Here is a 17,682-nt window from a genome sequence, read left to right as displayed (position 1 = left end):
CTGAGGTAATTTTAATCTGTTTCAGTATTTTAAATTTTGTTTTAAAGTAGGGTTGTGAATTTTGCTTGATTTTATTGTTTTATCTTTCATAAAACTGCTTTGAGGGGTTTTTCTTACGATCAAGTGATGTATAAATTTTATGAAATTAATAAATAAATATAGCATCAGAGTTCCAGGACACAGTAAGAAATTTCACCTTTTTGACATGCCCGGAACATGCATTTACTCAGGCTATGTGAGGGTAACTAAAGGGCCCCACGACCATTACACTTTTCTACTTCGGATGTCTTTCCAATTTCATTCTCTGTCACAAGAGCTATCTTTTTCATTCGAAATACAACCCAGTGGCTGGCTTAAAGGGCTGTACAGCAATTATTTGATGAACAATTAAAGGAACTAAGAGTGGAAACAGAAAATGTTCAATGGAAATGTATTGGATGAAGCAGAGGCTGAAGAAGATTTACAGCAGGCATCCCCAAACTGCGGCGCTCCAGATGTTTTGGCCTACAACTCCCATGATCCCTAGCTAACAGGACCAGTGGTCAGGGAAGATGGGAATTGTAGTCCAAAACATCTGGAGGGCCGAAGTTTGGGGATGCCTGATTTACAGTTTTCTGGGAAAAATAAAGGTAAAGGTAAAGGTACCCCTGACCGTTCGGTCCAGTCGCGGACGACTCTGGGGTTGTGCACTCATCTTGCTCTATAGGCTGAGGGAGCCGGTGTTTGTCCGCAGACAGCTTCCGGGTCATGTGGCCAGCATGACTAAGCCACTTCTGGCAAACCACAGCAGTGCACAGAAACGCCGCTTACCTTCCCGTCGGAGCAGTACCTATTTATCTACTTGTACTTGGCGTACTTTTGAACTGCTAGGTGGGCAGGAGCTGGGACTGAACAACAGGTGCTCACCCCATCGCAGGGATTCGAACTGCCAACCTTCCGATCAGCAAGTCCTAGGCCCTGTGGTTTAGACCACAGCGCCACCCGCGTCCCTCAGGAAAAAATACTAATGATGATTTGCCAGACCAAGAGAATGGCTTTACACAGATGTCTGAAGGACAGGAACAATATCATGTTGGAGCTATGATATTGAAGGTGGGGAAGAGATTCATGTAAGGAGAAATTAAAAAATATTCTGTGTCAGCAGAGACAAAGTTGAGAAAGAAAGGACTCTGTGTACAGTTTGGATTGAATTCAGAGGAAAAAGCAACCAATCCTCTTGCAAAAATTTTCAAAAAAGAATGGAAGAGAAGGAATGGAAATCATATTTTTCTAAAAAAAATAAGGACAGAAAATCATGGCCAACCTGAAATGGGATTGGAAAGAAATGGAAGAAATGGATTTGGGTGTGAATTAATGACTATAAAATACGTAACCAAGTATGGATCATTCTCTTATTACATAACCACAGCAAATAAACTCTTGAGAGAATAAAGAACAAGGAATGAATGTTTTTTTTTAATATTGGAGATAAAGTTGGATTGGAGGAAGACTATTGCTGACTTACTTACAAAGCTTATACCGAAATAAAAACTTAGTTGGTCTTTAAGGTGCTACTGAAAGAATTTTTTTATTTTACTTACAATAAGTATTAGATAACTTCTTTTGGAATTATTGTTTGGAATGAAAAAAGAGTGAACTTGAGACGCCCAAACTGAAAAAAAACTGGGGAAACATTGCATAGCAGATGGAGGGTCAGCTAGATATTACTCTGGGTTGAATATTTTACTATTTTGAGGGACTCTTGTATATATAACTGACAGACAAATAGTTGGCAGTCCCTTTTACTTATTCATTTTTTCTTACTTTTTTCTGTAACTTATTATTCTGTTATTACAGTACTTCCTTTAATATTCTTAGCTTTTTGTTATCTTTCCCTTTATTTTTTGTTTTGTTTGTGCTTTGTCTGTTGTATTGTTTACAGTCCTCTACTCAGGGTTTAAGGAAGGGTTAACTTGCAGATGGAGGAGATGGAGTTGGTGAAGGACTCTGTGTGAGAGGCAGGGAAAGAAAGATTTCCCAGGATGGGAGGTTGGGAAAAGAAATGGAAGCTCCCAGGAGAGAGCTGTGAGGGTCTACCTTTCTCTGTGTTGGTCAAGTTACGATTTACCTCTGAAAGAGGTATGCTTCTTTTTCTCTTCTTCTTTTTTGTTTTGTTTTTGTTTAGATTATTTTTTAAAATATATTAATAAAATATTATAAATAAATAATAAAAAGAGCCATCTTTTTAGGTAGCTGATGCCTGTTTGGCTTTCTACCTCAAGTCACATGACTTAACACAATATAAATGAGCCTTAGACTTGGAAAAACATCAAGAGACTCTCGAAAGGCTGTGCCATTCAGTGAACATTGGGAGAAAGATTCACTGCCACAAAATGTGTATTTACCTGCAAGTTGTTCTTTTCTATCTTCTGCTGGAGTATCTGAAGGCACTTGGTGAAGTCTGTTAAGTCTTGATCTGGGGTCTCTATGAGTTCACACCCCTACGAGAGGTAATAAAATAGCAGAAAGAAAAGGGCAGATGTTCAGGATCAAGCCCACCTTCAGAACCAAGCACAATTGTTTTCCTTGCTTTCTGATGCTTTGATACTTGTGTCTCGGTATAGAAAGTACTCTTTTCAAAATACAGACTCCATTTAGAGACAAGCTTTTAAAAATACATTTCAATATGTATTTTCCATGATGAAGTCTCCAATTCTGTGGCTGTTGTGACATCAGAAAACAGGTTTCTGCTACTTGTGACCTACCAAACCCAATAAAACCCACCCAATATAGGCATGTGGGTTTTTTAAATTAATTGGTTGTTATTGAACGTACAAGATTCAATGAATTTAAATTCAGGAGCACCATTGGAAACCTCATAACCTTAAATACATAAGCAATCAACATTTATAAATATTATGTATGATGCTGTAGGATAAGGCATGCATTGTGGCCTACTAGAGGGAGGGTAAACATTCTTATACAGTGGTACCTCGCAAGACGAATGTCCTGCAAGACGAATTTTTCACAAGACGAATGCGTCTTGCGATCTGATGGTGACTCGCAAGACGAATTCGTTTTGCAAAAAATTCATCTTGCAAATCGCGGTTTCCCATAGGAATGCATTGAAATTTAATGTGTTCCTATGGGCAAAAAAAGAAATTTCAATGCATTCCTAGGGGAAACCGTGATTTGCAAGATGAATTTTTCGCAAAACGAATTGACTCGCGGAACGAATTAAACAGTGAACAAAACAATTAAGTTTATTTAAGGGATGATCTTACAAGCATAGAAATTATTATTGGTTTCTCAAGTACTTTTCTTTAAACTTAACCTTTAGTATTAGTTCTTCCCCTGTTCCTCCCTGACTGAAGTTCCCTTCTTATTACTCTTACAGATTCTGCACCACAGCTCAACTCACTAGCTTCTCTATCCCTCTCTCTATCTAAAAATCCTCTCCTCCTCTCCCATCAACTCCCCCTTCTGATTGCCTGCTTCTCCTTATATACCCCTGCTTCTGCCTGGAGAGCTCCTATTGGCTGTTTACCTCCCTTGCAACTTAACTCTTGCTAGACCCTCTAGAGGTGAAACGCCACACTCCCCCCCCCCCCCCCCGCTTCCTCTTCTGCCAACATGTAAAAGTGATGTGGAGAGAAAAGCTTCATCTTTACCCTCAGTACAGGAAGCAATTTTTGTAAATGCAGTTAAAGCCATTAAACTTGTTAACAGAGTACAGATGTGGTGACCTGTTTCCAAATGTTTGTGTTAGCATATGAATACTACTAACAGTTCCAGCAACAGTAAATTCCGGAGAGAGGTCATTTAGCAAACTCAAGTTAATTAAGAATCATTTGAGGACTACAGTGTCTCAGGAACTTCTTGTGGATTTGGCCAGGGTAAATACTGAATTCAACATTGCCAAAGCAATTAATTTTCATACTGTGATTTTAAGTATTTCACAAAAAAGGCCAGAAAATCAATTTTTAAAAAGTAAATGTATATCTAGTATTTTTACTAATGCTAATGCCTCCAGTATATAAATTAAACAAACAAACAAACAAACAAACAAATGAATATGCCTTCTGATGATCTGCATTGCAATATAAAATGATGCTTTGATGTGAATTCTTTTTCCTTATCTGTATTGTAGCATAAACAAAGGTGTTCATATCAAATATCAAATACACTTTCTTAACTCTGGTCCTCTTATCTTATTAATATTTATTGTGGAAGAAGTATAATAGCAAAAGGTCTTAAATGCAGAAAATTAACTGCTGGTGCCTTACTATAAGAAAAGGAGCAGCAAATCTACTTCCAAAGACTGCCATCATTGACAATAATTCCCATTTTTTTCTACAGAAAAAGGGAGCTTCTTTCCAGGTCCCGCCTCATAATGAGAACAGCGAATGGCTGAGGTGCTGGACGCTGAAAAGGACAACCTCCACTGGAGGAGCTTGTGAAGCTCCATCTCTCACATGACTTTCACAGCTCAGCTACCAAGGTTTTTAGGAAGCTAAGTTTCTGAAGCTCAGCACCCTGCATAGAACCATTTGCTGATTTTAGCTCCCTACCTATAACTCAGCTATTATGGAATGCTTGAATCAGAGGGCACAAAAACATCATTTTTCTATAGCTTGGGTTTGCTTTAAGTATTTCTTTTCGTTTTTTAAAAAACAAGACTCCTTATATACTGCACTAAGTTATAGGTGTCAAGATTATGTTAAAATGGAGCAATACACAAGTTCGCATCTCTTAATTCAGTGCTCAAACAGTTCCTAAGCTGCTGCTAAAGAGCTGAGTAAGGAATAGTGAAGCATGTCCACCATATAAAGTTGCCATTCAATGAGATTTCAAGGATACAAAACACCTATATAGCGTCATAAATTATAGTAAGAACCACAGTTGCTATAGAGTCTCCTTCACCCACCACTTCAAGGTCTCTTTAAAGGCTTTGTGGCTCTATCCATATATGATTCATTTCATACTTTTACCTTGTACTGTAGTGACTGATAAGAAAATTAGGTCCTCACCAGTGAACCCCCCTATATTATGAGTCTGAACATACCATTTAAAGCTCAGGAAAGGCTAATAAAACAAAGGCTGACAGCTTTAAAAAATATAGGTCCAGAAATTCAAAAAGTAAAGCATTATCTGCCAGCAGATAAGATAACTAAATCCAGACTTGCAAATATATTATATTTACTCGAGTCTAATGTGCCACTGAATCTAATGTGCACCTCAATTTTCAAAACCTTGAAACCAAAAAAAGTATTTGCTGGCGAATGTAAGTGTGCCATCAAATCTAATGCACACCTTAATTTTCGCAACATAATTTGGCCAAAAATGGTGAGCATTAGATTTGAGTAAATACAGAATTGTCTGTTGGGATCACAGGATATTTATTAGAATTCTCAGATTCTCAGGGTCACCTAAATAGGATCCTTGGCTAAGTTACTGAGGAATGGTTGACACAGTATTAAAAGAACTGGCAGAGGTGATTTCAGAATCACTAGCAATAATCTTTGAGAATTCCTGGAGAACAGGCGAAGTCCCAGCAGACTGGAGGAGGGCAAATGTTGTCCCTATTTTCAAAAAGGGGGAAAGAGAGGACCCAAACAATTACCACCCAGTCAGCCTGACATCAATACCAGGAAATATTCTAGAGCAGATCATTAAGCAAACGGTCTGTGAGCACCTAGAAAGGAATGCTGTGATCACTCAAAGTCAGCATGGGTTTCTGAAAAATAAGTCATGTCAGACTACTCTGATCTCATTTTTTGACAGAATTACAAGCCTGGTAGATGAAGGGAATGCTGTGGATATAGCCTATCTTGATTTCAGCAAGGCCTTTGACAAGGTGCCCCATGATATTCTTGTAAAGAAGCTGGTAAAATGCGGGCTAGACAATGCTACCATTCAGTGGATTTGTAACTGGCTGACTGACCGAACCCAAAGGGTGCTCATCAATGGCTCCTCTTCATCCTGGAGAGAAGTGACTAGTAGGGTGCCACAGGATTCTGTCTTGGGCCCAGTCTTATTCAACATCTTTATCAATGACTTGGATGATGGGCTTTATCGTTCTTTATCTCCTTGACATCTGCTGGGAGGGCGTTCCACAGGGAGGGCGCCACTACTGAGACAGCCTTCTGCCTGGTTCCCTGTAGCTTCGCTTCTCGCAGTGAGGGAACCATCAGAAGGCCCTCGGAGGAGGACCTCAGTGTGCTGGCTGAATATTGGGAGTGGAGACGCTCCTTCAGGTATACTGGGCCAACACAATTTGGGGCTTTAAAGGTCAGTGCCAATACTCTGAATTGTCCTCAGAAACATACTGGGAGCCACTGAAGGTCCTTTAGGACTGGTGTTATATGTTCCCAGGGGCCACTCCCAGTCACCAGTCTAGCTGCCACATTCTGGATTAGTTGTAGTTTCCGAGTCACCTTCAATGCTAGGCCCACGTAGAGTGCATTGCAGTAGTCCAAGTGGGAGATAACCAGAGCATGCACCACTCTGGCGAGACAGTTCACGGGCAAGCATGGTCTCAGCCTGCATACCAGATGGAGCTGATAGACAGCTCCCCTGGAGGCAGAATGGTCCTGCGCCTCCATGGACAGCTGTGGGTCCAAAATTACTCCCAGGCTGCACACCTGGTCCTTCAGGGGCACAGTGACCCCATTCAGGACCAGGGAGTCTCCCACACCTTCCTTCCCAGCTATTTCAGGTGGGAGATTAAATGGTGTGGGGACTTGGATGTGTAAGAGCCAGAGGATTAATGCTGCACACACATGGTTAAGGAGCTGGGCAGGTGAAGAAGATGTAGGAGCTGGGCAGGTGTACCCACAACAATTTCTAGGGAAATGCATGGAAGAGTTAGTTTGCTTGGAAAGGGGATACAATTTCATTAACTTTGGAAAACACCAAACAGTAGCACAGTAGTACAATAACTTGTTTGAAAATCTCCAATTACTCTTACCAAAGGGTTCAATTATACCCCCACCTGTGAAACGTTAACTCTAGCAGCATTTCAGTGATGGTGCATTCAAGCAACTTGAAGTCTCTAATTGTAATGCTTCCTCTGAAAATTCTGTTGCATGATGAAGGACAGCAAAACAATGTAATTCTTGCAATGTAAACTTCACAGGGGGCTACACACATCCAAGAATTCTGTCAGAAATTATTTGTGCCACTTTCTCAGTCAGTGATATGCACAAGAAAGCTCCAGGCTAGATTGAGAAATTGCCAAATAAGTTCCACTGGTGCTACAGGAGGAGAGTGTGGTGACCTAGTTTGGCCAGATGGCAGGATCCCAAAGGATGTGCTTTATAGGGAGCTGGCTTCCAGCAACAGGCATGCTGGTAGGCCAACTCTGTGTTATAAAGATGTCTGCAAATCTGACACGAAGGCTGGCACCATCAACTGCCTTCTGGGAATCCCAATGACTGCAGTGCCTGGAGACAACCAGTCAGCGTCATGTATCCTTAGCAGTGATCAGAGAAGGAATGACTGCTGGGAGGAACACAGAAAGAGGAAAAGCCATGGTGCACCTGTAGCAGCAAAACCGCACTCCTTCATCTGCTCCCACTCCACCAGAACATTTCCCTCCTATATTGGTCTCTACAGGCACAGCAAGCACTGTAACTCTCTAACCATTGAACTTCCTCCCTGAAGATGCACTTTTCCATTGTCTCCTGAGACAGGCCGATGCCAACAGAAAATCATTAATCATTCCACTGAAACAGGAGATAAAGGGGTGTATTTGGGACCTGCTGTAGAATTGCTGTGGCTAAGGTATGGGCTTGCACTCCCCTTAGAGGGCTAAGTTCATAGCTTGTGGGTCCTCCTGAACTCAGCAGTTTGCAGAAGCACAGGTAGTGTCAGGCTAGGTATTCTTCTTACAAATTGACTACCGGTAATACGCCTGCTACAACACTATATAGGACAACTGGAGCTTCTCTAATTAATACATGCCCAAGTAAGATCTAGATTAGACTATGGTAACATCTTCTATGTGGTGCTGCCTTTGAAGGCGGTTCAGAAACTTCAATAGATGCAGAATGTTTTTGGTGGGGGGAATTCAACCAGAGCATGTGCTAGCTCTGTACCAGTCACACTGATTGCTGCATGCTGTTTAGGGAAGTTTTTCATGACTGATGTTTTAATGTATTTTTAATCTCTTGTTGGAAACCACCCAGAGTGGCCGGGGAAACCCAGCCAGATGGGCAGAGTATTATTATTATTATTAGGTATTTAAGTACTGTTCTTTCTTTATTCTTGTTATTCATTCGTGTCTCCCATGAGATTTCTAAACTTCTTTCTTAAGTGCAAGTGTTCCTGGCATTAGAAATCTGGGTCTGTTAGCTTTCAGTGAAACAGGAGTTTTTAAAAAATCCTAGGTTAGGTGCAGAAGTTATCCAAATGTGATTCACAGCTTTAGGAAGTAGAAAACCTCTCCGCTTTCTGCCAATTATTTCTCAAGCTATGACTAGTTCACAAAGTAATATCTAAATCTGCTAGGAGTCATATATAAACACCAAGATGTTAGGGACCTATTGCCTACAAATCAGGAGTTCCGTACCCACCTGTATTCCTTGCTTTCAGCTCCCATCCTCTCTTGCATGTTCCCTTATTCTATACTTTGGATTATTTCATTGAACTCCTGCTGAATTTACGCAACCACAGATTTTACCTTGATTTTGAAAGTGATGTCTGGATGCTTCCATTCACCCAACACAGGATTTAAATCTACTCCCAGTGAAGCATGAGCAAATGGTCTTCCAATGCCTTTGGTCTACCAAATGTCTGCAAAATTCCATGGGTCTCCACCTTACAACCGGTACTATAGTTCTTTGGATGTGCTTGATAATTTACAGTCCTTCTCGAGTTCATCCTTATAAAAACTCTGTGAGGGTGGTGTTTAATTCTCCCATCTGACATACGAGGAACAGAGGCTACAAGAGAGGCTCACCCAAAGCTATACAGCAATCCATGCTAAAGATGGGCCTTCAACTCAAGCCAATACAAATCTACATACCGTTATCCCCTGGAGTTCTTGGCATGTTACTCACGTTAGATTAAATCAATAGAAGATTGATCAGATCATAATATAATGCAGACCATCTGAAATATTAAGTGGTGCATATGTATATGAAATAAATATGTTTTGGTATAGCTGAAATGCCTGCATAGGCCAGATCTCAGACTCCACATGGAATTTGGTGTACTGTACATGAAACAAGAGAAGATAAATAGTGTGGAGTACATTACTGTGAAATATAAATATGCACAGATTCTTCTAGTGTCAATGGGAGATTCACGCCTTAAAAGACTCTGAGGTATTTAATGGTGTCTTTGGCTTCCTGATAGTAGCTTTGTGTCTGCATTTGTGTAAACAACAGCAAAATATGTTATTGGACTGGACAAGGAAAATAACAGTGAAAAGACAACTGATGTTCATATGGTAGTTCAACAGTATCTGGACTATCATTAATATTTCTTTGTGTGAGTGCATTACTATATAAAGAGCAATTTTAATTTTTCTTTTTAGGTGGAAGAAACAGGGTGAGCTGAGGGTGTTTTTTTGTTTTTTTACTGCTGTACTACCGCACCTTTTGAAATGTAATCTATTATTCTATATGGAATCCAAGTAAAGGGGCCCCTGACCATCAGGTCCAGTCGTGTCCGACTCTGGGGTTGCGGCGCTCATCTCGCTCTATAGGCCGAGGGAGCCGGCGTTCGTCCGCAGACAGCTTCCAGGTCATGTGGCCAGCATGACAAAGCCGCTTCTGGCGAACCAGAGCAGCGCATGGAAACGCCGTTTACCTTCCCGCCGGAGCGGTCCCTATTTATCTACTTGCACTTTGATGTGCTTTCGAACTGCTAGGTGGGCAGGAGCTGGGACCGAGCAATGGGAGCTCACCCCGTTGCAGGGATTCGAACCGCCGACCTTCTGATCAGCAAGCCCTAGACTCTGTGGTTTAACCCACAGCGCCACCTGGGTCCCTATATATAATCTATTATACTATAAAAAGAAAATGAAGCCCCTGATTGGCATCAAAGTCTGTTTCTTAGAGTGTAACCAAAATATTGAACTGATCTTACAACTTGAGCAGCCATATGTCTGAAAAGCAAATCCACAGGAATGAATTTCAAGAGCAAATGCCTTTTGAGCTAGCTGAAGTCTTCCATCCCATGAGAGTAATTACTTGAAAAATCTGTGTCAGTGTAATCCTTGAAAGGGCTTCCGTATGAATATTGGGCTGTGAACATGAGTTGCACGGCAATGCATTGCATTCACTATTACTAATCTTTTCATCTCCAGCTCTGAATGCTGCATTTTTGGAATTCTCTACATACTTAAAGCAAATTAACTGTGGGCATACAAATCAAGCTCAATGTATTTTTTAACAAATATTTCAGCGAAACATCACAATGAGTGGGCTTCCATTCCTCCACAATTTTTCATCTTATTAACTTAGCCACACATTATGAAATCAAGAAACATAAAGAGTAATTAAAATGTTAATTTAAAAGTGTTGAATTTCCCATTGTTGCATTGCAATTTCAATATGCAGGGAATTTTTTTAAAAAACAACAACAGTGAAGGGTAGGTGAGTCTTGTCTTTTGATACAATATTTTAATTTATTCTATTGCTGGCATGAAAGTCAGTGGTGCTGCTCGGGTGGAGTGGACTGGGACTTTGGTTCAAATGCCCACTCAGCCATGACGCAGTTAAAAGGATCCAGTAGGTGATGTGAAAGACCTCTCCTCCAGACTCAGGAAAGCCACTGCTACTCAGAGAAGACAACACTAGGTCAGTTAGACAAATAGTCTAACATGGCATAAAAGGGCTTTCTAAGGCACCAGCTCTCACCATGTAACATGCCTCACAAGGTCCTTGAAGGAATATAATGTGTGCAGAAAGACAGAATATCAGACTATTGAACTTTCAAAAATATTCACATACTGTTCTTACATAGGGATCCCACTGGTGTCCCATTCAGGGACTTGACTATACCTGCTTGTCTTAAAACAAGGTGCCACCATTGATTTTTATAAAGAGCAGGGATGCTTCAAGTGACAGTGGTACCTCTACTTACGAATTTAATGCGTTCCGAATGCACATTTGTAAGTTGGAAAAATTTGTAAGTCGAATCCCATAGGAATGCATTGGGAGAAAAAATTCATAAGTCGAAGCAACCCTATCTAAAAATTCGTAAGTAGAAAAAATCCTATCTAAACCACATCCAAGATGGCGGACGGAGCTCCATTCGTAAGTAGAAACATTTGTAAGTAGAGGTACCACTGTATTTTCTGCCAAAGGAAAACAAAGCAAGCTCCTCTGTACATTACTAGTGTTGAGAAAGGTGTCTAAACCACTGAGCCCCCTGGGCTTGCCAATCAGAAGGTTGGCGGTTCAAATCCAGCAATTGGGGTGAGCTCCCGTTGCTTTGTCCCAGCTCTTGCCAAGCTAACAGTTCGAAAGCACGATGTGCAAGTAGATAAATAGGTACCGTACTGCTGTGGCAGGAAGGTAAAAGGTGTTTCCGTGTGCTCTGGCACTTGTCATGCTGTTCTGCTGCACCAGAAACGGGTTTAGTCATGCTGGCCATATGACCCAGAAAGCTGTCTGTGGACAAACGCCAGCTCTCTCAGCCTGAAAGGCAAGATGACTACCGCAACCCCATAGTTGCCTTTGACTGGACTTAACCGTCCAGGGGTTCTTTACCTTTTTTTACATTGAGAAGGGCTTCTAGCAACTTTAAGAGAAAACAAACTCTTCACTTTTTAAGGGAAGCATTTCAGGGCAGCCATAAACAAAAAATGGGCAAAACGCAGCCAAAGCTGAGTTCCACCAAAGGGCTTAGAAACAAGGGCGTACCCACCACGGGGCAAGTTAGGGCAGCTGCCCTACTCTAGAAGCAGGGCTGGTGGGCAGAGGCGGAGCACAGCCCGGCGTAGCGCGAGTTCGCCATTCCCGCCGCGCCGCGCCGCACCCTCCCTCCAGCTCCCCGGCGCGCCCTCTGGCAAGGCCAAGCGCGGCGGGGAACCAGAGAGCGCGGCGCGGCAGGCGGGAACGCTGAACTCGCGCTCCGCTGGGCTGGGCTCCGCCTCCGCCCACCAGCCCTGCTTCTAGGGAGGGGCGGAGGCGCGGAGGAGGCAGCCACAAGCTCGCGCTCCCCACGCGCCTCTGGAGCTTCGTGCTGGGCGGGGAAGCCTGGGGCCGCCTCCTTGAAAGAGCTGCGAGGCACGGAGGAGGCAGGCACAAGCTTGCGTTCCCTGTGCACCTCTGGAGCTTCGTGCCGGGCGCGGGAGCCTGGGGCCGCCTCCTTGAAAGAGCTGCGAGGCGTGGAGGCAGGCACAAGCTCGCGCTCCCCGTGCGCCTCTGGAGCTTCGTGCCGGGCGCGGGAGCCTGGGGCCGCCTCCTTGAAAGCGCTGGGAGGCGCAGAGGAGGCAGGCACAAGCTCACGCTCCCTGCGCCTCTGGAGCTTCGTGCTGGGCGCGGGATCCTGGGGCCGCCTCCTTGAAACAGCTTGGAGGCGCGGAGGAGGCAGCCACAAGCTTGCGCTTCCCGCACGCCTCTGGAGCTTCGTGCCGGGAGCGGGAGCCTGGGGCCGCCTCCTCGGAAGAACTGGGAGGCGCAGGCCACGTAGCCCCGCCCACATTCCCACTGTGGCCCCTCCCCTCCCGCCCCTTGCCCCCCCCTAATTTTGATCCTGGGTACGCCCCTGCTTAGAAAGGCTTAGTTTTTACCTGTTACAGTTTCTAGCAAACGTACCAATAAATTGAATATATTAACATTTTATGTTTGCATATTGCATACCCATCAATCACCATTCTATGACATTACAGAATATTCTGCTTGATACCAATTACATTCTGCTTCTATATTTTGATCTTCCCTAATCTTATTGTTGCAATAACAGAAGTGCAACAATAAAAGTAGATAAGAGTTTGACAGTATTTTGGAAGTGACAGCTAGCTATTGAAATTGCTAGCTAAATGCAATCTAATCAAATGGAAAAAATATATATCCTATTTTAATGGACCTCCCGAGGAGCAATAATGATAATAGTATTAGAAACTGAGCATTTCTTTCAAACCACATACAAGATTTGGCTGATAGATGAGAATGAAAATGAAATATATAAAAAAGAATTGTACATTATGTTCTCCAAAAGATCTGTGCACTTCTCCTAATAGAACCAACTCTGCTTTAAAGAGGGAGGCCATGGGTCATAGCTAGCCTCTAGTAGAATCATAGAATCGGAGTTGAAAGGGAACCCAAAGGTCATCTAGACCAACTCCCCCTGCAATGGGGTTAACAGCCAGATGGAGTGACCCATTGCGCCACAGAGAACATCCAGTAAACCCACGAAATTCTAATCAAATGTTTCCCCATTTTGGTAAAAGGGTTTCCTATAGTTTCCTTACCAAAAAGTTCTCAAAAGTAGTAGGAAATCAAACTATTCCATGTTTTACTGTCACATCTCTCTCAGAAGGCCTTGGTATACCTGACATCATCATCATCATCATCATTTATTTCTGAGCAGCTTCCAACCAAATATTAAAACACAATACAGCATCAAACATTAAAAACTTCCCTAAACAGGGCTGCCTTCAGATATCTGGTAAAAGTCAAATAGTTGTTTATTTCCTTGATGCATCTCTGGGATATTTGTGGGGCATAGGAATTCATTCTCTCCCCCCCCCATAGTCTGACCCCCCACAAGGTCTGAGGGACAGTGGACCGGCCCCCTGCTGAAAATGTTTGCTCACCCCTGATCTGGAGAGTAAAATGGACTGCAAAATATGGACATTTTTCATTCCTGCTTTAAAAGAAAAAAATGGGGGGAAAATATCAATCACTGATAGAACTCCTGTTATCTGTCATTATGTCACCTCTTGCAAACGATGCACCAAGGTGGTCAGATTCATAATTCCCCCTTTTAGTGTGGGGCTATTTTTGACGCTATTTTTGAAACAGTTCAAACCATAGCCAAACCAGATTGTCCTGTCATTTATACTTCTATGAATGGTTTCTGGTTTCACTTGGTTGAGTCCCAGGACACAAGGCATAACAATTGTTATGCAGGGGCGTAGGAAAGGGGGAGTGGGGGGGGGGCGCCCCAGGTGCCATCATGGAGGGGGGGGTGACATACAGGGCCGGCAGCAATCTGGCTGCCATATCCTGTACCAGCTGACGCTCTCTGAACCAGAGCCAAGCAGGGGCATAGGAAAGGGGGCGGTGCCATCATGGAGGGGGGGGGGACATATTATCAAGGAACAATTACTGCCCTACTAGGGCAATTCATAAAAAACCTTTTTTTTAAAAAAAAAAAGCCTGCTCCAAGGGTCTTATCTTACTACACTAGGGATTATATAGCTACATATGAAATTTCATGCATATCAGTTAATATCTTGACCCTCCTCCACGAAAATAGCTGTTTACTTGGCTGTTTTCCTATGTCGTGAAGGCTGAAATTTCAACAAAGCACGTGCCTTTGCTAGACTCTTTTCGGGAACCTGCTAAAAGCATTCTTCTTTAGGCAAGCATACCTAGATGTTTAGGAAGTTGAAGTAATTTTAACCTTAATATTTTAGCTTTTGTATGTTTTAAGATAGGATTGTTATTTTTTCTTGATTTTACTGCTGTGGTGTTTTTGTTTTTTGTTTTTGGAAAACCACTTTGCAGGTCTTTTAAAATTAATCTCAATAAAATAACACAAGCCAAAACACAAGCCATCCTGTAGATTTCAGTATCTGTCCATAGTCGCCGACTTGTTATCAGAGGCTCAGAATCCATATTCCTTTGTAAGAAAATATGAAATAACGTAAAACCATTTTTGCAGGCAAAACAAAAAAACAATAAAACCATGTTGGGGGGGGGTGACAAGAAATTTTCCACATCAGGTACCAACTGACCTTCCTACGGGTACCAACTGACCTTCCTGTTAGCGGGAAATAAACGACATCATCTGGCTGGAAACGTCACCCCCACCCTGCTGTGTTGTTTGTATTTTAATTGCTGGGATTTTTTAAAATGTAGGGTAGCATTCAAAAGGCGAATCCCAACCCCCACCTGCTTTTTTAAATCCATTTAATCACCTCAAGATTCCAAAATCTCATTCCAGTACAAGTGCAGACTAGGCAAGGACTTTCATCAGGAAACTCACTCTTGGAATAGAATAGTATTCCTTGCACACTCTAGTGCTTGCAAAACTCTCATCTACACTGTGCAAAGGATGTTAATTCTGAATGAATAAAACATACAAGTTGGCTCCAGCCTTCGGGCTCAATAATTTGCCCGACACTGTGTGTTTCTGTGCATTCTGTTAAGAAGCTTTTATAATTAGAATAGGAACTACCCATGGTACATTTCAGAAGGGTCTTTTGTCCCTATCACTCAATCCAACATTATTAAAAACTTTGCTAATTCCTACACACTTCAAAAGGAAACATGATTTAAAGCATCTAAAGCATCGTTCAAGTACCCACTTATTGCCATAAATTTGGAAATGATTTGAAGGTCTTGTGCAGGGCTCATTTTAAAAACGGCAAGCTGATTGTGCGCAAGAAGAAATACAGCCCATAATACAAGAAGAATTAGTGAGATACCGTAAATAACATCTGTGCACTTACTGTATATCATCTTGCTGACAGAAGGTATTGCTACGCAGACTGATCAGCCGTTGCCGATGAAGCACAGCCAATTATTTTGATAGGTTCACATGACAAATTGCTGTTATTAGTCAACATTAAGAGTGTTTCATGAAGTTCTGCAGGGCAGAAATTAACCTGAAATGGCACATTATTTTATATGCTAAAACATCCCTACAAAAATTAAATGGTGGGAAGACACAGATATTTATTTACAGCAGATCCTAGCCATTCAGTTTCTGAGTCATGTTTTTCTTCCTCACTGCCAACTTTCATCCCCAAATTTGACAGTGAGGGTGCATTAGTCTTTCTATCTCTCTAATTACTTAAAAGTGAACAAAGTTTCAAGAATTAAGAGCTACCTGACAATTTCATGTTGTCCTTTGGAGAAGATCTCACACAGCCCCTTCAACAAATTGTACTTGTTTTGACATCATATGTGGCTTGACTTATGACAACCATTGGTTTTTTAATCAAACCATTAGAATTATTTATTATCTATTTATCATTAGTATCATAACATATATGTGGGAAGCAATTGTTTTACTCACACAAGAATTCTGTGATGTAGGTTAGACCAGTGGTTTCCAACCTTTATGGGTATGACGACCCCCTTATAACCACGGAAAAAATCATGGGAGCCCCCCTTGATCATTGTTGCAATTTTAGGTTCCATTGTTTGATAAGCCATTATGACAAAAAACTATTATGAACTCAGTAACACTTTTAAACAAATTCGCAAATGTGCCAGAATAAAAGAAGGCAGCATAAATCATTTATTCTCCCAATGTACCCACCAATCAATAACCCAATGAATTAATTCCAAAAGGTATTAAATAGAACTGTATTTATTCATAAATATAAATCCACTGAATTCCCCAATGCACCCACCAATCAACACAATTAATTAATTTAAAAGATATGAAATTTGAATTTATAATTATAAATTAATTCATTTCCCCAATATACCCAACGATCACAAACTCAACTCAGTCAATCATATAGAAGTAAATACAAATTTATTTCAAAGTGAACTCAATTGAAGTAGTACCCAAAAGAACTAGTAGGAAAGCTCTAACTGCTACCAATCTAAGCAGTACAGGTTTACTGTACTAGCATTACAGAAAAGCGAAGAATGTTCTTCTAAAGTAGCAGCCTGTATAGAAATGTATAATCAGCGCAAAAAACAAAACTATGCCATGATAAATCCCTGAAACGAGATATTGATAAAGTGAATAATACTAAAACTCAACTAATGATTACTCAAAGAAACATACCGTAATAGGTTTAAATTTCCCAAAATAAACTTTGATATAGAAAAGACATGAATTTCTCAAAATGTAACAATGGAATCCTATGCACACTGACTCAGAAGTAATTCCTATTGAGTTTAATGAAATTTACTCCCAGAAAGGTGTGTACAGGACAGCAACCTCAAGCCACTGTATTTGCCTCTGCACTGACAAAGTTCCACTGAGTTCAATGGGGAAAGACTATAAGTTACCATGTTTGTGGAATGTGAGGTCCAACTGATAACAGGTTTATTTCACATCTTAATGAAGCTGAATCCATGCTTGGAATGATAAGACTGAGACAGGAGGCATCTACTGACATGCTACAATTCCCAGGGGCAACTAAATGATAGATTAATGAAAGGTGGTTTTGATAAGCTCAAAGGTAAATCTATAATTGTAGAGTAAGGTCTACTGGAACGATCAGCATTATTTCTGAAAATGCCATTGGGTTTAACTCTTCTAGGTATTTTTAATGCTGAAAACAATGCCATTTCTATGTACATGTATGCTTAGAAATGATGTATTATACAGGCCAATGTGACACTTGTTCAACATTTCTTGCTGATGTGATGAATTTAGGACTTTTGTGATTTGAAATTTGTCTTTTTCCTGTAATGAGTAGGCTTAGTTCTCATAACCATGAGATGAACAGCATATCTCTTTGCAGGAAGAAGAGTTAGGGTTAGACTGGATGCTGCTCCATAAAAAACTCAAGGAGAATTCTGAGAACCCTTCGCTGTGACATCTGTTCTT

The 17,682-nt window shown here is 41.5% G+C and overlaps 1 protein-coding gene across 21 annotated transcripts in view; it reads right to left on the bottom strand.

The window, feature by feature from the left end:
• The window catches only part of TPK1 (thiamin pyrophosphokinase 1), a 210,368-nt gene that overhangs the window by 74,500 nt on the left and 118,186 nt on the right, over positions 1 to 17,682 (bottom strand). For 19 of the 21 annotated variants that reach the window (XR_015946330.1, XR_015946333.1, XR_015946334.1 and 16 more), the window contains one exon: positions 2,385 to 2,480. The exons of the other annotated variants lie outside the window; for them this stretch is intronic. Coding sequence is in view for 12 of the 19 variants with exons in the window: in XM_060280544.2 (XP_060136527.1) it covers positions 2,385 to 2,480 (96 nt within the window). In the remaining 7 variants the exon portion in view is untranslated. The remainder of the gene's footprint in view (positions 1 to 2,384; positions 2,481 to 17,682) is intronic. 21 annotated transcript variants of the gene reach the window in all.

The sequence above is a fragment of the Zootoca vivipara genome, chromosome 11 (assembly GCF_965207765.1).
Source record: "Zootoca vivipara chromosome 11, rZooViv2.hap1.1, whole genome shotgun sequence".
Classification (NCBI taxonomy): domain Eukaryota; kingdom Metazoa; phylum Chordata; class Lepidosauria; order Squamata; family Lacertidae; genus Zootoca; species Zootoca vivipara.
The sequence above is the reverse complement of the archived record's forward strand: the minus strand, read 5'-3'. Positions and strand labels throughout refer to the sequence as shown.